The sequence below is a fragment of the Maylandia zebra genome, linkage group LG7, assembly GCF_041146795.1.
Source record: "Maylandia zebra isolate NMK-2024a linkage group LG7, Mzebra_GT3a, whole genome shotgun sequence".
Classification (NCBI taxonomy): Eukaryota; Metazoa; Chordata; class Actinopteri; order Cichliformes; family Cichlidae; genus Maylandia; species Maylandia zebra.
In genome coordinates, this window is record NC_135173.1 from 41,232,417 (window position 1) to 41,255,280 (window position 22,864).

General features: G+C 40.6%; 1 protein-coding gene across 2 annotated transcripts in view; it reads right to left on the reverse strand.

Annotated features, from left to right (window-relative positions):
* tnksa (tankyrase, TRF1-interacting ankyrin-related ADP-ribose polymerase a) overlaps positions 1-16,526 on the reverse strand; it is a 108,993-nt gene extending 92,467 nt beyond the window's left edge. Inside the window, exons 1-4 of one of the 2 annotated variants that reach the window (XM_004538330.5) lie at positions 15,985-16,526; positions 14,401-14,516; positions 10,040-10,148; positions 1,830-1,925 (exon numbers count right to left, since the gene is read on the reverse strand). In XM_004538330.5, the coding sequence (XP_004538387.2) occupies positions 1,830-1,925; positions 10,040-10,148; positions 14,401-14,516; positions 15,985-16,492 (829 nt within the window). In that variant the 5' untranslated portion in view covers positions 16,493-16,526. The remainder of the gene's footprint in view (positions 1-1,829; positions 1,926-10,039; positions 10,149-14,400; positions 14,517-15,984) is intronic. The other variant, XM_004538332.5, reaches the window with a different exon arrangement.
* Between the last annotated feature and the right edge of the window lie 6,338 nt (positions 16,527-22,864).

A 22,864-nucleotide genomic window follows, 5' to 3' on the forward strand; every position in this document is an offset into this window, starting at 1 on the left:
AGAAGTAGCTTAAATGCCTTAATTACCTTCATGAGCCCCGTGTCACAGCCACTGCTGCAACTGCTGACTGTGCTGACTGTGCTGGCGAACGGGCCAAATCAGCATGTATAACCACACAATAACGACATTCATGTTGCTTGTAAATACCACATGCAAGATCTTTGCTTGACATCCCTTGTTCTAAGCAACTCACATCCTTGTTATTCTAATTAAAGTAGTTCACAGAGAAGAACATTTAAAAAAAAACAAAAAACCTTTTCCTGTGAGCTTCTGTGCGAGTGCGCAGTGTAAGCTGCACTACTATACTCCCAATTTGGAAGCAGGTCTCAGTCGGTTTGTTGTTTACATTATTAGCCTCCTCGAGTCATTACATAAAGTATAAGCACACTTAATTAAGTCTGCAATGTTCGGTAAACATTTTCTATCAAATATACTGTGGAGCGCCTTGTTTTGACACCGCACTGCTCCTCGCTGTAGTATCTCCAGGTTCATCTCATTTACCAGCGAGGACCAGCACGGTGATGAAATTCAGCGTAAACACAGAAGCGGGTGCTGATTTAGAGTCAACATCAATACCCAGAGAGAGCGAAAGTAAGAGAATATAAAAGTCTACTTACTTAAGACTACAGCGAACCAAAACATTCGGATCCATACGAACCCACAGTCTTTCAACCTTTGCGATCTGAGTGATCGCTGTGAAACAAGCGCTCTGATCGTCAAAATAACACATATGCAATGCCAACAAGTGATGATAATGAAAGGAAAGATGTAAAAAAAAAAAAAAGAAAAAGAAAAAAATTGAGATAAAATAATAAAAAGGGGGTTTTAACTATTTATTAAAAATATATATTTTTCAAAAGCTCCTCATTAAAAAGCTGTAACTATGTCCCAGTGGTTCCTCTACCACTGAATAGGTGTAATGAGTCCTGCTGCTTTTATGAGCTTATAACAATGAAAGAACCAATAATTAGCTTGAGTTTCACAGCAAAGTTTTTTTTTTGGTCACTAATGCGCTGCAAGCTTTTTTCCCCCCTTCTTTTGCTTGGAGGACGTCAAAACCTGTTTCTACTGCCTTACCGTAAGGAAATGATTTAATACATAAAAAAGGGAAAAGTCAAAACGATTTGAATGTTAGCTATTAGTTTCTTGTGATTTCAGTCTAAAAATCTAAATCTCACATCAAGCCGTGTAGGAAATGATGATTAGGGTGTTGCAGCGGCTAATACATGTGGACCTGCAGTGCAAAGTTCTTATCAATTTGCTGCTGTTCATGATATAATTCTGTGAATAAAGGCAAGGAAAGAAGGAAAAATAAAGGACTACAGAGAGAAAGGCAAGCGAGCAAAAAAAAAAAATTCAACACAATTCAACAATGGTTTATTGAGTGACTGATCGATGAGTGCAGCTTCAGCCAAAAAGACTCAACGGAGAAAATAAAAAAGAGAGAACAAAAAAGACAGCAGAGACACGACCTCGCTAACCACAAACTCCAGCCTTAGAGAGAAGCAAAACAAAGAAAATGGGATGTAGTAACCAATGGGTGTGCAGTCCACACTGAACACAAGAGCAGCGCAGCCTTGTAAAATGAGAGCGTGACAGATAAGGCAGAAAAAAGGTGATGCTGCCTGAAACCTTGGGAGAGAGAGGAAATGAAAGTTGTGGGCACACTTAGCGTGAAGACAGGAGTAGAAGAGCGCTGGGAAGGCACACAAGAAACTATGAGCAGTACACACAAGCAGCCTGCACAAGAACACACACCGTGACAGAAAGAAACACATATTTGCTGTTCTGAGTGTACGCAGCGTTTAAAGGACAGACAGGAAACTGACCTGTGAGCACGGCCTTGGCGGAGGGTTCAGCCAGGTCCAGGGCGGACTTGCCGTCCGTGTTGCGGATGTTGGGGTCGGCTCCATGCTGCAGTAACACTGTACAACAACAGGGCAGACAGAGACAGTAGCTAAGCTCCTGGACTGACACACAAACTCCCCGACACACACTTCCTCCCAGTCCACCTCCTGCTCCTCCCGCTGCTACTGTTGAACCACATCCTTCTCCATACACTGCTCGTCCTGGACCTCCTCCTTTCTCTACCACTTGATCCTCAGCTATCCCTCCCGTTCCACCTCCCGCGGTTGTGTCTCCTGGCAGTGCTCCTGCCAGTCCCGTTTCACATTTCTCTCCTCCTTCTCCAGCTGCTCCTCCTCTGTTGCTAGTGCTGCTCCCTCGGCTGCCCCTGGCTGCCCCTGCCCTGCGACCCATGCTGCTGATGTAAACAGACATGCCACAACAAAAGCAAGCAAAAGCTACACTACAACACACCGCCAGAGAGAAACAGCGGACTTAACAGCTACGTGACCGGCCGCAAAACACATCACACTTCCAAGAATGAGGAAGGGAAGGCTGTGATTAAGCTGAGAATATAAGTTTAAAAAATGAAATGAAAGGGAAGAGAAGAGAGGCTACGGCTAATCGAGGCAGCAGCAGCAACAGCGACGAGGCGGGCAGGCAGTGCGAGTGGAGAGACTCTTGCCTCTCCAACTGACTGAGCGATGCAGCGGAGAACAAGATGAGAGAGGAGAGGCGAAGAGAGGAGGGGACATGAGAGACGAGGAGAGGGAACCATGGGATGGGGGGGGGCTTAGAGTTGGAGTGGATGGGAGAGGTAGAGGACGAAAAGAGGGGAGGAAGAGCAAAACAAAACAAGAGAGCTGGAAATGTGGGGAAAGGAAAGGAAAGGAACAAAGCAAGGTGAGGCTAGAGGCATGAGACTACCGAACAGGTATGAGCTGAATAACAAACTGCTTGCGCTTTTTAAATGAGCCCTTTTGAGGGTGCTAATGTCAATACTCTTACTGACTTCCTTTCCACAACACTTCCCACTATTGTGAGTGTTGAGCAGTTCCCAGCGCACATGCCCTTTGTACACTTGTGTACACTTAAAACCACCCAGCTTACAGCCGACACAGAAGAAGAGGAGAGAAGCAGGCATCTTGGTACATACGTGCACGTGCTCTCTCTCTCTTTCGGCCCCGGCACTGACGCAGACCTTATTCACCCACTCACCCCTCAACAAAAACATGATTTAACTCTGCGCCAATCCCAATCCAACAGTGAGAGTATAAAGATGTGCCCATACTCTGCCAGAGAGAGAAACGACAGTCTGATGCACAACCATACAGCAACGCAATCTCACATTCACAGCCTGAAATGCTCATGCATCTTGCAATACGGTCTGTGCTGCTTGTAATTCATTCACAACTGTCAGCATCTAATTTTGAGTTCAGTCTCCAGAGGACGTAGTTGTGCTGTAACACCTGCAAAAGCCCACTCTGAACGACCCAAATCCTTTTTTTAAATGCTAGATTAGTTGTCAGGACAATGTTACATTTGCAACAGTTACGAATGCCTCCGATACCTGTGACCATTCAGCAAACAACTTTTACAAAAAATGAGCACAGAGATATCTCCTTCTCAGCCCGTCTCAACTAAAGTGGTTTTAAGATGTGTAAATGTAAGTAATGCAAGTGGGAGGTTCTACTTAAAACACTTGCTATTTAGCTTCCAAGACGATAATAGGGTAATGCCATTTTGCAATCATTCTCTTGTCATTTTGTGCTATAAATCCAGTGTACTCCGTTCCCTTCAAGTGTGGCACCTTCATCCCTCCCTAAAGGTCTCGCCCCCTACAAAGCTGTTTGCAGGTTCAAAACAGCTTGAGTCAAAAACAGAAAGGTCAAACCAATTCAGCTGTTTGAAAACCTTTGGGTCCAAGGAGTCGGATGACGAACAAGAAATACGATGCATGATTAACCCAAAGCCAAGAAGCAGTCCTGTTTAATGATTTTGGTGTCAATATTAGTTAATCTAATGATTCAGAGTTTTGCTATAATCCAGCAGCCTTTTGTTGCACAGAGTTCTCTTGGAAACACTTCACAGTGAAAGCCTTTCTTTAAGAAAATCTTTTGCTTTTATCTGCTCAAAATGCACATCATACAGTAAAGATAAGGAGGTCTTTCTTCTGCTCCGTCACGGCGGGCCACACAGTGATAACTGGGAAGTTGAACAATATGATCTGAATAAATGCATGGAGCACCAAATTACGTGAGGACTGTTGTTCTGAAAATATTAATTAAGAGGGAGGAGAAAAAAAATAATAAACTGCAATTTCTAAGTCATTTATCTAGACAAAAATACCAATTATTTTCTCAAAAACAAGAATTGTTCAAATAGATAAAAGTAAAAAACAGTCTCTTTAAAGATGCCACTTCAGTGGAATTGTGACGGCAACGTTCGCTTTTTTGACATTTCCTAAACTAAATGATTTTCTATTACCTTCAAATAATAGAAAAATAAATTGACATCAGCCTTAGCTGGATGGTTAAGAGACATTTTAACCAGAAAAGCTGTCTCCACCCATCAGGCTCCATGGATTCCATAAAATAAAATGCATGGATAAGGATCCTCACAACTCCATGCATGCATGGATACAATCACATTGTTTTTATCAAATAGATCATTGTGGTTCATTAATGCAGCACCCAGAGGTGGATGGCCCTGTAGTGGTTTATACTCATGGTGTTGTGGTTAACACATTCAGCTAACACATGAACAAGTCCCATTTCGAGACCGGGAAGAGACACAAATCCCTGGGAGATTTCCGTCAGGAAGGGCATGAGGCGTAAGAAAAACCTGTGCCAAATCAAACATGCGGCTCCATCCGCCGTGGCGTCCCCTCGCGAACAAAGAAGCAGTGGAAAGAATAAAAATAATCCACATACGGAACTGTCATTGGAATCACTGGAAGCTATCGTCTTCAGCATGGCTGCCTCAGGATCTGAAATATCCTCATGTCAATGTGATTTTCTCTTAACCTTGAACCTGAAAATATGCAAGTCGAGTAATGAGAGATTAATTTCTTACTTCTTACTTACAGCGTCCATCACGCTGAGCTGAATTTACAGTCAAATCAGAGCTGCTAAATCTTTAGCCTGGCAGGATGACAGGCTACTAAAACGCTGTCCAACAAGCAAGAAAGCAAGACCATGTGATTTTTGTTTACATGCCTCGGTTTGGTTGTAAACTTTGCAGTTTGGGCTGCAAACCAAATCTTCTCTGTCCCTTTTCTGGTCCACATCTGACAATATAGATGCAGTTTTACTGCATGTGGTGGGCTGGTGGGTTTATCCAAAAACATGTTCTGGTCTTGACTTGTAACAGTTCAAAAAGGAACCTCTGTGCATAATCATTTGGTAAGCTTATGTAAAACTAATCCCTGTAAATTAAAAGCTCAGGCTTCAGGCATCTCTCTTGATTTACAATATATTTTCAAGTCCTGTGCCAAAACTGACATCAGATCAGGACATATTTCCTCATACGGTAATCTCATGCAGTGCCAAAGTATAAAAGCCCTGGGTTCTGTTTATGGAAGCCAGGCAAGGGGCAACGAATGAGAACTTTTGGGGAAGAAGACCTTTGATAAGTACAGAACACAGAGGTCATTTCAAAATTGTGACTTGTTCAAAACATACTTGATTAGAGTCTTGGAACAAGAATGTGGAGCTAGAAATGAGCATAATTGTTTTTATTCAAAGACATGGAGTAAAAAGCGCTTGAAGCAAAGGTTATGTCGCTTTGATAACAAAATTTAATCTAAATTACCTTTGCAGCTTTATTAGATCTATGAAAGCACTGTTTAAAAATATATTTAAAATTAACAGACATCAGATCATCTGTATTTTAATTTGAATTCTTACTATGAAATCTTGCAGAAAATCTATTCAGCTTTGCAAATTGTGCAGTCAGGGACACACACATCCAGGAGAAGAATGGTGAGTGGAAATGCGGATTGCATTTTTCCTTTGTGCCAAAGGCAAGAGAAAGAAATGCTTTTGAGGATGGCAGCCAGATTTTTAAATTACCTCACCACTTGATTATGTGACCTGGAAATATGTGCCTTCTGAACTGGCAGCAAACAACATATTTATTAGGTTCTTGGTTCAAAACAATTATTAGGCCGTGTTTTCTCAAAATGAAGGCACTAATATTTACTAAAGCGCCTTTCGGTGCACTGTATAACAGTGTATAAGGACACAAACAACTAAGGCTGCTTGTGTCCTTGAAATAATCCCCAAAAAGTCTGCATAGCATTAAGCCTGATCTAAACAGATTTAGCCTGTAAACATTTTCCAACTGCTGTCTTAAAAGCTTGCTTACTTGCTTCATGAGGTTTTCTTGTATATATACACTATGTCAGAGTCAGAAAACTCTGACTGTACAAACTTTATAAATCTATCGTTTCACCCTGAAGAATAAAATCTGAGAAGTGATTATTGGTATAGCAAGTGTGCCAAACTTTTCATATTAGGCTGCAAGTTTCAGTTGCTGTTGCAAATGAGCAAATGGCATGTTCAATCAAATTCAAACAACATATTGCTTAAAAAAAAACATATTTGCATTTTGCTTGAATAGCATATTACAAAATATTCTCTGTTTAGCTCCATCTACTACAGCAGGAGTCGGCAACCTGCGGCTCTTTAGTCCTTATAGTGCGGCTCTGCGCAGTTTGGGAAAATAAATTAGAAGTATTTAGCTGCAGTGTATTTTATTTATGTTAGTTCTTTTTTTTAACTTGTAATTCTAAATTGGAAGATTATTGTAATTTTGAAATATAAAAATAAAATTATATTTTATTATTTTTTCATCGCTCAAAATAAGCGTCACACTTGCGGAAGCCGGTGTACCGGGCGAAACGCCGTGCATTTATCGAGACTTTCAACCCCAGGTAGGCCAGTTATGGATCTTTGGATCCACATTATGTCAGCAGCTGTTCTCCACCGTGAACTTTGTTAAAAACAAACACCGCTCACGCCTCACAGACGACAGCTTACAGTCCTGCGTAAAGATGAAAGTGACTTTTACAGCCCCAATTTGCAGACGCTGTGCGCAGAGGTTCAGGAGCAGAAGTCCCATTGTAAACATATCACGGCAGACCCGACGATGTTTGCGTGAACACGCTTTTCAGCATCTCTTTATTGACCACTTTTCACACACGGTTGCTGACGCATACAGCCGGCTGTAGCTTTTCAGCTCACAGCCAACACATACCAACAACAGCATAGACGGCACAGACGTTAAGGCGTGATTGCGGGTGCCGCTCAGGTGCGTCCTCCTCCCCTGCAGCGGCGCTGCAGACCACGCCCCCCCACACACATTAACCAGGTAAAATACATATTTAGGCAGAAGTTTGCAAATATCTATTTTTCATTTTTCAGCAGCATAGTGCTTTTTTTCGAATTATTTTTTAAAAGTCATGTCAAGGCTCCAAAAGCCCAAAGGCGACATAAGGGTGGCGGCTCACAACAGTTTATGTTTGCTGGATCATTTTGGTTCAGCTGGGTGTCTTTCCTTTTGTTATATTTCTTTAAGAGTTCAAAATGTGCTAATTACATAAATAAAATGTAATTTTCTCTGTAGCACTTCATGGATTTCATAAGCAACACACCTTAATTGTTCACACAAAGCATAAAGGTAAAAAACAATATATACAGTGTTATCTTTATTTTAGATGTCAAAAACTATTTGCGGCTCCCAGTGTTTTCTTTTGCATGGAAACCGGGTCCAAATGGCTCTTTGGGTCTTAAAGGTTGCAGACCCCGGCTACTCTCACTGCGATATTTGATCGAATGCAAACAACGTCAAATTTGATTAAGTACAGTACGGGGACAAACAAAAAATTGTGTAGTAAAGACGGGCACTTAAACACATCTCTAGAAAGCAACGTGGGAGGAGGTCAAGGTTATAAGACAGTCACTGAAAAAGAGAGGGTCACACAGCTGGTACTGTCAGCTGTTTTAGGACCTTAAATCAAACAGTCTAAACAAACTGTTGTACAGACCCTAAAGCGAAACGGATGTTGGGGAACCCTAAACCGGGTGCTGTGGACACTCAAAACTGGCTGTTACAGAAACCCTAAACCAGCTGTTACAAAGATGCAACACCGACAAAGAATCTTTTGGCTGTTATAAATGCACATATCAATTCATCAACAAATAGCAAATATTAGCCAATACATCAGTGCGGCTCTGTAAAGACCTTAAATGAGCCATTGTAAAACAAAGCCAGCTGCTATAAAGAGCTACCACAGAGAATTTCACTTGCAACTGATGCTGTGCTTAAAATGTCATGTCAATATAATTAAACAATAAAACACAAAGTGTGTCGTTCATAAATTCATTAAAAGTCCGACTGCAGGATGCCAAACTGAACCTGGAAATGTGAAGTCTTTATTTCCTGGTATGATTCAGCTTGAAGTTTCTGAATTCATCTCATTTCTAAAGTTTTTCAGAAAGTTTTAAAATCAAGCACTGCTTAGACTGAAAACCAACACTAAACATGACTGAGTGAAGAGAAAGTCAACAGCAGATTTAACCCTTTTTACCTCAATTTCAGTCTCATTCATAATTATTGATAAATCGATAAAACCGAAGTTGGTTCTCAGGGATCATCACAGCACCACAAAGCCCATTGCTGCTATGCAGTCTCTCAGAGCCCTGGCATCCTGCAGAAACTATGAAAAAAAGAAAAAAGACTGGCACAACTTTTCCTCCTTGTTGCTCTCAGCACTCCAGGCGAGGTGTCACTGAGTGTTCATGCAGTCATTTGTTCTTAGTCCTCATCCTGAGCAATACTTTTCCACAAACATCATAAAGATTACAGCTCAGATTGTTTTCATGTTTGTGGCCAATCGTGTTTACCTCTGATTTTCCTCGGGGATCAGTAACACAGCTCGTCTATTTTTCTGTGGAATTGAATCTTCATTTGTAAATCCACCCAGAAAGCCTTTTTGGAATCCATCGCTCACCTGTCTCATGGAATGGCTGCAACTCAATTTCATCTGAGATGCGTGTGAGACAAACGTTACCCCAGGATACAAGTTGGCTTTTTTATTTTTGTTTAAGACTGTCTGTGACACTTGGTTACATGTAATCTCTACACACAGCTGGTTAAATCACACAAATCTCCCGGTGCAGATATGCTGCGAGAGCATCCATAATAAATGATTACAAGCACCCGTGAGGCTAGAACCTGCAAGTTTCACCATAGTTAAGACTCTGCCTACCCACAACAAAAGGGCAGGGAACTAAAAATCAATGAATCAATAAATAAATGCAATGTTGTTTTCTTCAAAACCATCGCGCAGCCTACTCAGACTCTATTTTTGCTCAGCAAGTCGCTGTTATCGGTCAGCCCGGTATAGACCGTCTTGAAAGGTACTTTCCTTTCTGCTGCTGACAGGCAGACAACGAGTCGTGATGACAGAGACGGCCAAACAGAGGTCGTTGTGGACTGAAGGGATCAAACACTTTAGTATCGCTTTGCACCATCTCAACAGGAATGTGAACTCACAAGTAAGACGAAAAAAAATCAATGCTCCTTTTGTCCCCTGTGTGGGGTGGGGTGGGTGGGGGACTAACAATAGGCAGTAACACAGTTTACAGATTAGTTGCTGCTTTAAGCTAACTGGGAAATAAAAGCATAGCAGTATAGAGCATGGGCTGGGGTCGTTAAAGTTTCTAATATAATGTCTATATAATGATTACACATTTCAAACTCCAGCTTGTGAGCTGCTGCACAAACACACCTCTTCAATTCAAACTTTAATTTTTAGGAAAAAAAATTTCCCAAAGCATTATCAACGAAGATGAGAAAATATATTTAAATGACTGTAAAAAATAAACATTGGCTTTTACTGTACCCAAAGGAGCAATGCAGCAAACTAGAATACTATTATGGCAACCAGTTCGAGCACTGACTGTTTTCTGTTTTGCTTCTGTTCACACGACCGGTTAATTCAATCTTACTGGGCCAACAGACACAAGAAAAATAGCAATACCGAGACCTTCAAATGCCACTAAACACATTTTTGAATGTACTGATGGTTGCTGTGCAATGCATACTTTTTGAGTGAGAGTCATTAATGCAAACCCCTTTGTACAGGTCATGGCCTGGCATTTTTACCATGTGTGTTTTGTGTGCTCACCTATGCAGACGTCTATCTTGCCCTTGATGGCGGCTTCGTGCAGCGGAGTGTAGTTCCAGTTGTCTCGAGCGTTTGGGTCAGCCCCCTGACACAGCAGCAAGGACACCACCTACGATAAAAAGGTTGTGGCATATGGGTGTTCAGATCGTTCTTTTTTTTTTTTACTTTATAACATGTAATAATTGCATGTGTGACACAGACAGAGCAACAGTTTGAAAATAAAAAGTCAAACTACAAACTGCTTTGCTTTGAAGTTTGAGTTGTTTTTTTCCTGCAAAACAAATGTGAAAATCTAACAACATACTCTTAAAATTAATGTTGTATTGGTGACAACATCGCACAACCACACCTAATCTGGCTGTACAGCACTTTTGCAGCAACAGCAAAACACGCAAGGTTACAAAAATCGAGGAGCGCACGACTGACCGAAACGTCACCAAAGCGCGGCTTGCAGCAGTGGATGTGATGTGTCAACAGAGGTGGGACTGAAAGAGATTGAGAGAATGTGTTCACACTTTTGTCGTACGAGCATAATGGCCACAGAACACTTTACCTTTGCACTGCTGACAAGCAGTGCAAAGCAGAATGCTGAACATCCATCCATCCATCTTCATCCGTTTTATCCGAGGCCGGGTCGCGGGGGCAGCAGCCTAAGCAAAGAGGCCCAGACCTCCCTCTCCCCAGCCACCTCCTCCAGCTTATCCGGGGGAATACCAAGGCGTTCCCAGGCCAGCCGAGAGATATAATCTCTCCAGCCTGTCCTGGGTCTGCCCCGGGGACATGCCTGGAAAACCTCACCCAGAATGCTGAACAATGAAGACAAATAGATGGTCCAAGACTGCAGCTCCTCTAATGGCCTAAAGTAATCGCTCAGATTCTAGTTCTACATATCCACATTTTTTAGCAGAAGTAAGCATGTTTGCATGTTGCTAATCTGCAATCTAGCCGCAGCTATCATTAACCCTCTCTCTCTCTGATTTTTTAAACAGCCAGATAATTACGTTTCGAAAGATTTCATAAATCAGTAGGTGATGTCACAGAGGCTACATCAATCTTTTTTTATAATTGCTACACTTTAAAAAAACAATAAAAGATAGGAATGCCAAGGCCTCCACCTCTGACCACCACTCAATCCAAAGGCAAGCAAAGCAAGAAGGGAGTGGGAGACTGACAGAGTGAACTCTGAGGTCATTCAGATGCTGTAACGGTCAGCTGTGGTAATGAGAGAGGTGAGCGTGGAAGTGGAACTGCTGATTTACTAGTTAATTCACGTCCCTATCCTCACCTATGGTTACAAGCAGTGGATATGACCGAAAGAATAAGACTGCAGATACAAGCCATGGAAATCAGCTTCCCAAGGGTGTCTAGGCTCTCCCTTACAGAAAGTTGCTTAGTCGGAGCTTAGTCATTCTGGAGCTATGACTCTTTCACACTGAAAACAACTAGTCAAGGTTGTTCAGGCATACTACCTGGGATACCTCCTAGGTGGGGTGTTTTGGCCATGTCCAACTGGGAGGAGACCCCAGAACAGAAGCAGGACACAGTGAAGAGACAATTCCCGTGAGGCAACTTGGGAACACCTCAGCGTCCACTCTCTCCCTTTCCCAGCTGAGAGAGGAAAGTCTGGACTGCCATCATGATCCAGACTAGGGCTGAGCCATAATCATACCGTTCACGGTAATACCAGTAGAATATGGGCAAAACGCGCATGCGCAGTGCCTTTGTTTTCATACGCACATGGCGGAAAAAGCATGGCGGCGACAGAGAATGAGGAGGGCGAAAGCGGATTGTTGAATGAAACAAATGAACCAGAATTGATTTGTAAAAATGCTCCAACTTCAGTGCTGTGGAACTGGTTTTGGCTTTTATCTGTCAGATACACAACAAAGCACAATTTCTGGTAGCGCATGCTAGCGGGCCGTCGTTATTACTGTTTTTCGGAAAATACGGCACACTTAAAATCATTCCTTTGATTTTCTGAACAATCGACAGTGCCCCTTATAATCCCGTGTGCCTTATGTATGAATTCTGGTTGTGCTGACCTCGAACCGAGTTTATGTCGTACACGGCGCTCGAAAATCTGTCAAAAAATGTTTTAGTACAAAGCTGCACCGCTTGATGGATTGTCGGAGAATTATGGCTATTGTAGGCAGGAGCCTCGCGGAGTGATACGTGCTGTGCTTCAACATAATATTACCGCATTGTGTGTGTATAACCTCTTTTTAAGTTTTGTGAATATTATACATGGTTATGCTGAGGACATGTCGGCCAATTTCCACTGGAAATGCCTTTTGGTTAAACTGTCAGCAAGGAATTAGCTTTAATGCACATAAAAAAAACAGCTGCTTGTTTAAGTGAAAATACATTGATGGGGTTTGTTTTTTGTTTGGTTTTTTTTGCACTAATAAAGTTGTGGAGTTTTGTCTTGCGTCAGTTATACCGTCAGTTATATCATTATCTCAAATTTTCAAATATATATCATGATAAATATTTTTGGCCATATCGCCCCGCCATAATCCAGACACAGATAAATTGATTTAAAAAAAACAAGGCAGTTGTCCACTTTCAATGTTTTAGCTGTGTGTGAGTGATCAATTTTAGTTTCCAAGTATCTGTCATCAAAATGTTAACCACTGCTGTGATAATACATTTGCATTACTGCTCCAATTTTCTGTGCTCTCCAACAAAGCTCCAAAAAGCTCTCTAACATTTGAAACCGTGAATGCTGGATTGATTACTGTAGTAAAAAGCCAGGAAGACAAAAAGGATTAGCACATCTGTCAGAGATAATCCAAAACATCTGCATGCTCACTCATGAGCAGAATAAGAATGGGGGAATGAGAGTCATTTTCCAGATATGCTCAGTGTAATCTGTATAGCTGGAACCTTCATTAGGAGCTCATTTTAACTTCTTCTTTGGCGACATATAAAAAACTTTGTGTGTGACTCGATATAAATCCAGTTAAAGTTGGATTAAAAACTTGAATGAATGTCAGGCATGGCTAGATGGATGAAGATAAATCGCAGCAAAAAAAAAATTTCTGGCACAACTTCACTTGCTTCCAAGGTGCATGGAGAGGATAAAAGAATTCACAAAGCAGGAACTCCAGCAACACTTGAGGGAAGTTGAACAACTTTAATAATTGACCTACGCGTTTCGGCTTGTGGCCTTCATCAGGGTCATAGTAAAACATTGTAAAAATTGCTTAAATACAAGACAGGAAACAGAAAAAAAGAGGTGGCAATATAAATTTTATCCGGAAAAAAAGAGAAGCATCTTGGATATTCCGTTTTAAGAGTCTGCACCCCAGAGGTATGAATGAGGATTCTTCTATCAGTGAGTTTTTATGAACTACACCTTTTTTCTTTTTTTACCAGTTAAATTACTCTCACATGAGTAATGTTTATTTAATTAATCTTATTATTTTAGCCAAAGAAGTAACGATTTAGACATCTCATCTTAAGTCTACAATTTAAGTCTAAATTTTAGATATTTTACATTTTAGAGACATAAATAAGGATCTGTTAACAAATGTGCTTTTACCATTAAAGACCCCCCCCCCTTTTTTTTAACCTGTGTGTATATTTATAGCATCCTCCTTATGCATTTCATGCATGTGTTATTTTCAGACATATGGGGGTTGTGTCACCCCCCCTCCTCCTCATCAGTAATGATCTAGTCCGGTATTTACTTGGGCGTGACTCAGCCAATTAACCAATACCTACCTATTATATGTCAGCTGACCTATCTATGAAGTTTAGATGGATGAAGAACCAGGTGGATTTCTGGTTGTGGAGAGCATCGAGGGGAGAGCACTGCTGAACCAAGCAGAACTTGACTCTCTGACCCGTCCAGGGTGTACACTGCCGCTTAACCTAAGACAGCTGGGATAGCCTCCAGCGGAAGAAGATAGATGGATGTTCTACTTGTACAATAATTTTTCAATTGAAATCCATTTCATAATTTGTTGTACAAAAGAGTGCCTTGACATCCTGTATGATCAATTTCGGTCAGTAAAATCTTAGCATCTTCATCTCTGCCTCAAGAAATGCTTCTGTCTTTCCCTCAGTGCTGCAATCTACAAACCACACATCATAGCAGCACTCACCACCATCTTGTAAACCCTCCCTTTCACTCTTGCTGCCATCGTTCTGTCACAAATCACCCCTGACACTCATCTCCACCCACTCCACCCTGGCAGTCCTCTCTTCTACACTTCTCTTGTGAGGTGAAGAAGAGAGTGTGGTGTTTAAAACTCATCTAGGAAGCATCTACTTACGTCACTACAAGGTAAACCCTCCTGAATGCAAACATGACAGAAGTCTTCTGATGAGTACATTAACATGGTATGAAGCCTCACCTCAGAGTGACCAAATGAGCAGGCGTTGTGCAGCGGGATGAGACCTCCGTCATCTCGTGCATGCACATTAGCACCCGTCTGAAGCAGATGGTCCACCACATCTTTCCGCCCAAAACCTAAAAGAGAGGCAGAAAGGGAGACGAGTGCTGAAAATAAAAGCAGAAGATCAACTATGAAGCCAGAGCACTAAAAACACGTTACTGCAACAGCCTTGTCTGGCAGGTCTGGACTTAGTTTTACTGTTTAATCACGTAAATTTTTCATGTTCATCTACAATAAATAAGTCATTTAATTATGTTTTTTTTTCCTATTTACATTCCAGTTTTGTCTCAAACTCACTTTGTAACTCAAGAGAATCTGTTAATTTGGCTCAGGCTACTGAGGATTAGAAAGGCTTGTGATGTAAAACAGCTGTGCATGTTTTTCTTTTTTGTTTCTGGCCTGCCAAAAGCATTTTTAGAAAAAGCATTCATGCTCTTCTTCCTCAAGGAAAAACGAACAGTCCATTGTGACAGAGGCGTTCATTAAATGAAGCTAAACTAAGGTCGATGTTCTGTCACAGTGATGACTGTTTACCTGCTGCAGACTTTAATGTCAATGCATATATAAATGATTTCCACACATGCACTGCACAAAAGGTAAGTTTGAAGATTCAAACGTCCAACACAGCTGGACAACCAGTGGATTATATTACATCTGCTCAACCACTTAAACCTTATATTTTCTGTTTTACTGGAACATGTAAATAATGTACATGCACCTTTCTGAGTCTTTAGATATAAAATCACTCTAGTTTCTTCAATTATTTGTTTCTGTTTTCCATTTAAATGTCACATGCCCTTTTTAAGCCAGCTTGCAAACATTTAACATATTAAAAATGCAAATTACCATATGCCTCTATCTACAAATGCCACACACACACACACACACACCGCACCATTACTCAACCACGATGTTATTTAATGCGCTCATTATTTAATTTGTGTCCTCTCTCCACACATTTGGCACGTAAAATTTGCTTCTCCTTTGGAAATCAATTATTAATGGCATTTTGGGTGTGACTGGGTGTAGTGTAACAACGCAGTAACACAGGAAGATGTTTCTCTGTTTTCTCTGTAGGAAAGTACAAGGAGTCGGAGGCAGCTCTACATTAAGCAAAACGTACTCCGCGGTAAGTTATGGTGAACACGGTTACATTATACTGGAATGCAATCCAATTTTACAGACTAAATTGATCGTTAATTTAAGGAGCGCAGCAAATTAATGGATCATGAGCTGGTTTTATGGTTTAATGAGGCTGAAAAGTGGTTTTGACTAAAAATTAAATATTAGATATTTAATTTTAATGTTTCGGACATTAGCTGAGTGTTTTGTTTCTTCTTTAGAAGTGTATGTCAGATCTTTGCTCCTTAAAAACTTGATGAGTAATCTACTGCTAAAGCATGTGCTTGCTTCTCACTCGTGGATTTTAATATTACTTTCTTCCTGGTCACTCCCACACCTTAAACGCACCTTACAGCTAGACAGCCTGTAAAGAAGCCTGATTCAATTAAAAGGAAAAAAAGTGGTTTTCGTTGTCTTTACCTGCAGCAAAATGCAGGGGTGTCGATTTGCGTCCAGCCATGTCTTTGGCGCTCACATTCACCGCATCCACGAGTTTCTTCACCCTGGAAACATCACCATTTCTGCAGGCTTCAAACAACTCCCTGAAAGAACCGTTTGCACCGCTGCTTCCCGGGTTCCCGCTGCTCGAGTCGGGCGTAGAACCGGGACTGGTGCCGCTACCTTCGGTGGTGGTCGGGGAGCTAGCACTGCTGCTAGTGGTGGTGCTGCTGCTGCTGCTGCTGGTGGTGCTGCTGCTGCTACTGGTAGCGAGGGCCAAAGCAGGGGAGGTTGTGGTGGGAGAGGCTGGTGTTACCTCACCGTCACCGGTGTTCTCCATCGCGGCTCCGTGGGGAAGGGAGCTGGCATCATCAATGGATGCTAGCAGAGAGCTGGACGGGGTGACAGGGTGAGAGGAGCAACGGGGCGGGGAGGACAGGAGGGAGTTTGGCGGCTGCTGCTGCTGAGAGGAGCGACGAGATGTCGCCATTTTCACAACACAACAGTCCCCACTAGCAACAATAACACTGCTGACAACTTCCTGTCAGGAAAGCCAAACTTCCGCTCGGTTTTGCGTGGATTTATGGATTTAGGGTCAAAAATATCTTTAATTCAAATACAGGAATATCAGCATGTCTTCACTGGTAAGATTTCAAATTAAGACACGAGTACACACAAAATCTGGAAATGTTTTTTTATGAAGTTGCATTTGTTTTGGAGAGAAAATATATATTTTTTATTCAAGTGGAAATAGAAATAAAATTAAAAAAGACATATATTTATGCATATGTTTTCTATTCTATTTTGCCTCCATGTTCACGTTAATATTTCCACGATTCTCAGCTGAATACATGAAAATGTTTAATGTCGTTAAAAGACTGCAAAATAAAATTAATATTAATGAGTCTGGGTGTTACTAGTTTTCTTTTCTTTTTTTAAGTTTAACCCCTAATTTCATTATAATTTGATAGGTAAGAAAGAAAGACGTGTAGCAAATAATGTGCACGCATACATGGAAGATGCAGGTTTGTTTGTTTTTTTTAGATGAAAGCAGAGTTTGCATGATGCAGACACTCATTGTTGTACCTCTGTCCTGATCTCCACGAATATACGGACAACAATTTGATGGTCAGGTAAATTGGTTGGACTGAAAATGAGTGAAAAATCAGACATTATCCAAAGAAAAACTTTGAAAGACCTTCAGAAAGCCTGGAGAGCTATTACTCAAGACTTTCTGAAAGGTCTGGCTCCTTGCAAGAAAAATATAAAGAGTGCTGTATGTTGTGGCTGAGATTGCAGCGTGGGGCCCCCCTAGTGGCTGTGGGAGCTCCGTGCATCTACATAGTCTCCAAATAACAAGACTGTTCTGTATGCAGTCTTCTCAGTCCACTGCTTTGCGCTTAAAAACGTCAGGTGTTCTGTTCTGGCTCAACACTGCCACCTGATGGAGACATTTGGTAATAGTTGGAGATGCTGAAAAGAACATTTAGCTTCTCATATTGTATTATTTCAAACTGTTGATGAGATTTAAATAAAGATCAAGTCAGCCATCAGTCCACAAAATTTGTGTCAATAAAGAATCTACACATTTCCCTTCAGATGTTAAAGGGTTGTCTTACTTTTAACATCATCGAAAGTTAATAGCTATTTTTTTATTCTTTACTTTTTTCACTTTTTCACTGCATGTGTTTGAAGTTTGACAAGCCAAATGACAGTCTCCTCTAACACCATGAAAACTCTGGCAGATTTGAGCTAAGGCCCTTTTTGCTGTAAAGCAATGCTGTGAGAAATGATTGGCAAGTGAACCACACATCAAAGGCAGAGTCTGGGTGCAGAGTTTTATAAAACGTGAACAGTTTACTTAAGAATATTCTAGTGGTTTCATTAATTGGCCACTAGAGAGTGGCAGATAGTCTCTGAGAAAACTGGAAGCTTTTGCTGTAGTTCTTTATAATCTTGCTCCTAAATTTAGTACTATATGTAACCTATTTTTTCACATATTGTCAGTTGCCTATAGTTTATACTTAAGATTCTTTTGTTTTAGTCAAGCTCACAAGTTCAGGTTTTAAACACTTTAGCAATATAAAGTTTCAAAAGCATAAAGGTCCTAGTGTTTCTTAAATGAATGAGGATTCTGACAAATTTTGACTAATATTTGTCCTTACTGATGTCAAATAAATTAATTTATTCTATTTTCTAACACAGTTATCTTTTTGATAAGTATTAGTCAAAACACTTACCTACTTTTTTTGCATAAACAAGAAACCCAAACAAAACTATTTCTCTCACAAAAATCTAGTAAATGCAATTAAATTCATGAAAAAATAGGCATATTTTCAAAACGTATGCACTCTCTGTATCCGTTTGAAATTTATGACACATATAACATTGGTATGTGCAATATTTCTTCAACAGGATCAGGAAGTGCAGGTTATGTCTGACTTTGTGTGAGTTGTTATTTTTTAAGGTCTCTAGAGTTCCTGTCATTCCTTGTTTGCATCAGACTTGTACCTGGTGAACCTTTTCCTTTGTTTTCTAGTTAAAGCGATAAAGGGTTGCTGAAAACTCCTTAGCCAAAAATGTTGCATTTTCTGGAATTAAATGCATGTGTAAATTATTAATTATCTCTGATTGTCAACAAATAGCTTTTTGCCATTTGTATTTGTGATGCTAGTCATTAACATAAAATGCACAGTGAAGAAAGGTTAGAAATGTGACGTCAAAATTTCAGCGTATGTTTGCACACATCATTGTTCCTGAGGGCTCACAACCTGGAAAATGAAAACTACTTCACATGAACAAACTGTTACATTGCAAGAGTGGTATGTATTTGGCAACCAAAACTTGCTGTCATCCAAATCATTTGCTCCAGTTTCACCTTATAAAGATCTGTGATGTGTGGCATGATACAAATGCTGTGAAGTTATGTAGCTTACATACAACCGGTGGTGGAAGACTGACATTAATATATGAAACTTTGAATGAAAACAGCTAAAGGTTGGGGTTTTTTTTCAGATTGTGGTTTATTTTTTATGACTTACCTAGAAAGAAAGAAAGAAAGAAAGAAAGAAAGAAAGAAAGAAAGAAAGAAAGAAAGAAAAGTTGACATAACTACAGAGGGATAAAGTTGATGAGTCATACTATGATGATAAGGGAAAGAGGCATTGTGTACAAATGATGTGGCAAAAGGATTGGTTCACAAAGTCTGCCTGGTTTGTTCACATACCTGTCGTACCTGGTTTTTTTTGTCCTCTGTGTGTCAAAGAACACAAACAATTCTGAGGAAAAATAAAGATACAGATGGCTTCAAGAACACATGACTTTGTATTTTATTGTGTATATTTCAGATATTTCTTGCAAAGTAATCTTACTTTAAAAATGTCGCATTTTGTATTAATTTGGTAAACAGCTGCTATTGAAGGCAGTAGGAAAATACAGCTGCTCTTATCAGTGCACTGAAATAAAATAAAATACTTAAATGTTGAGCTTCCTTTGGTGACTTGAGCAATCACAGTTAATCGCTCAAAGGAGATGTTGATGGACAAATACCATCGTAGCTGAAACGGGGTCGGCCTAAACAATGTAGGGTCTGGCTGTGACATCTGCCTCTCATAGGTCATTGACTTTCTCAGAAACTGATTCACTTTCCTTAAAGAGATCAGTAAAGCTGCTAGCTCTGTGAAATAGTCACCCTCATCTCAGCTCTTTGACAAGGTGTTTACAGCACTGAGAATCATGAATGATCCCCCCTACCTATGGAGAGACCTTATTAGCATTCGTTAATAATCGGGTTTCTTTTGATGCTCTGGCAGAATCTCACATCAAGCACAACCAGAAAGACGGAAGAAGCTAGAAAAACCAGGATATAAAAAAAATAGAAACAAACACATGTGTGGACAGAATATTGAAAGAGAGGCACGGGAGAGAGAAAAACAAAGAGAGTGAGGCAGAAAGGTATTCAAGCTGCTCTCAATAGATTCCTGCAGAACTACATTCTTGCCAATTATGATTCCCAACACACGGAACCCACATGCCATGCAAATCAAAGTCATGATGACTCCAGGTCTCACATATATATTTCTATAAACCTGGCCAGTCAGTTCAGTGTGAATTTTGTAATGAAGTAAAATACTGGCTCAGTCTCCAGCAGTAGCAGCTAAAGCATTATTTGGATTTTTCACTGTAGAAAAGTCCAAAATCTCAAAAGTCAGAAAATTTCTGAAAATCTTCTTCAGAAATTTTACAGTTTTTCCTCCTGACATTGCCATTCATACTACACCAAAATAAAACATTGAAATAATTAAAATAATTTGTGATAGTTCACAGAAAAATACTAAATAAATAAAATGTAAAATAAGCAAAAACTTAGTTTTATTATTACAGGACTGTTAGGGCAACAAGAACTTTATCTGTAGTTTTGCACTTCCATTTCTTAAAATGTAATCCCACAGCAGAATTTCTTTGTCCTGCAGAAAAACTGAAACATACTGTTGAAAATGCACTCCTTTTATTCTTCCTTTTATTTTGTTTCTGTCTGCCCTAAAGCTTTGCAGTAAATTGGGATAAAATAGCAATGAAATTAGCAACTTCTTCCTCCTGGAATCTGCTGCACAATCAGCAAGTTGTGGAGGCCAGCAGGTGGATGAGGGAAAGGTGAGCCGGAGGAGGAGAGATCCTAGGCGGCCGCTGGTATTCGGTGAACTGAACTTCAGGTGAGAAGTTATCCCCTGCAGTCTATCTGGGTCAAAGGTCAAATAAATTGACTGACTTTTTACAGTCAGTTACAATAACTGCATACTAGCTAGTGTCTATACAGCTGGGTGGGTGCTATGATGTTACTAATAGTGAACTTTATTTTATTCAAAAGGTTAGTTAGTAGAGTTGCCAACCGTCCTGTAAAAATGGAATTGTCTCGTATTCAGAGAAAATATTACGTGTTTTGTATTGAGCTGAAAAGGAACACAGTTTGTCCCCTACTTCAGCTAGAATTAAAAAAAAGACCCAAAGCTGGAGTTATTCTGTGTCTTTACGCTGTCAGCGGCATCTTCTTCTCTCATTCTCTTCCCCTCCCTCTCCTGTTGCTACTTCAATCATGAAACTGATCAATGATCAGCTGATCGGTGTTTCTGACGCAAGTCCCGTCTCTCTTGTTTATCGCCCACTTTGCGCCAGAAAGAGGAAACCAGTGAATGTCGCGCTAAACAACAGCAGCACGTTTAAGCTGATCAGCTGTTGAATTTATTTAATGTTAATTTCTAGTATCAGCTGATGTTTGCTGGAGCCACAGCTGTAAAACTGCTGGTCATGATATTGGTTTGGCTATCTGGTGAGAGGGAAACATGAAGATGAAACCAGGAGATGTCCTTACTGAATCATCAGAGCTGAACAGGTGATGGAGAAACAGGTTTACCTTTTAGGTGACATGAATGAGTTGAAGGGAAGTTATGAGCTGTTTCTGAGAGACAAATAACACCAGGATCACTTTTTACGTAGCTGACAGCTGGTAACTGTGCAGGGGCGGGTCTAGCAAAGTTTTGCCAGGGGGCCAGGTAGCAGTAGTGGTTTTTGATATGGGCGACATGGGCGGTTGCCCCCTCGTACTCATGCTGCCCCGATTTCAGCCAGTGCATATTGGGAATGGCATAGGCACCGATCGGCTTTCTGTCGGCCATTTGCTGGGAGTAAGGGCGCCCTCCGTTTGCGAGGTGCGCCTGCTGCTTGTGGCACAGGGAGGAGAGGGCGGGGCGGCGGGGGATTCTCTGGCTGGCTGGAGCTCGCAAAATAAAATAAAATTTTAAAAAAAAACCCAACAAACATGAAAACACCAGACATTATAATACAGACTTATAATTTGCACCGATGCTTTTTTGAAATTCTATACGTGAAAAGTGAGCGCGAGAGCCCTCGGTGCGCCTGCTCGCTGCTGAAGTCAAAGTAAACTTTATTGTCATCCCCGCTACATACAGTCCAGTATATAGAGAGACGAGACGACGAGGCTCCAGTTACAGCAGTGCAAGTAAACAAACTATAAATATAAGAAGAGTAAGAAAATAAATATACACTTTAGGACCAGGGGTAAAGGGATGAATAACAATTTAAAATTTATAATTTACAGTTTGATGATTTAGAGTCTCACATACAACCCGTCGAAAGCGGAGGGGGGCCCTGCTGCTTCCAAATAGAGCACATTTCATTCATAATGATGTAAATCCAAGCCCATTATGTATTCATGATTTGAATCCTGGGTTGTGCGAAATCCCAGAAATAAACCCTAGACAAAGTGAATCTGTGAACTAAGGTGTAGGTCTATTAGGTCATGTTGTGGCGATCCTTGTGTTCATACTGGAGTGCAAAATGAAAACCAATGGAAGATGGACAAGAAAAGTTCAAAGCCATCAGGTGCTCAGTTTAGAAAAAAGAGAAAAGAAGAGGAGGAGAAACGAGCAAAAGATACAGGTAAGCAGATGTGTGATTGGATAATGGCAGGTCATCCTGAAACAATCAGAATCAGAAGACTTTAATATTAATTCCTAAGGAAATAATGTGGATTACAGTTGCTCCAAAAAGAAATGGTAAAAATAGTAACAGTGACAGACTAAACTCCAAACAATACATTATGTTACAGATTTTAATATTAATTAGTCATCGTCAATTGTTGATTTGTTCTGTTCTCATTGTATGACGTATTATGATGGCTGTTTGGTAGCCGTTTGCATGTAATGCATACTCTCTCTCTCTCTTCATGTGTGTGTGTGTGTGTTTCTCTGGTGAAATTAACAGTTTTATGTTGATGTACAATCCTTAATATGTTTTATGTAGGCGCCAAACAGGCTAGGACCGCCACTGCCAGGTAGGGCATTAA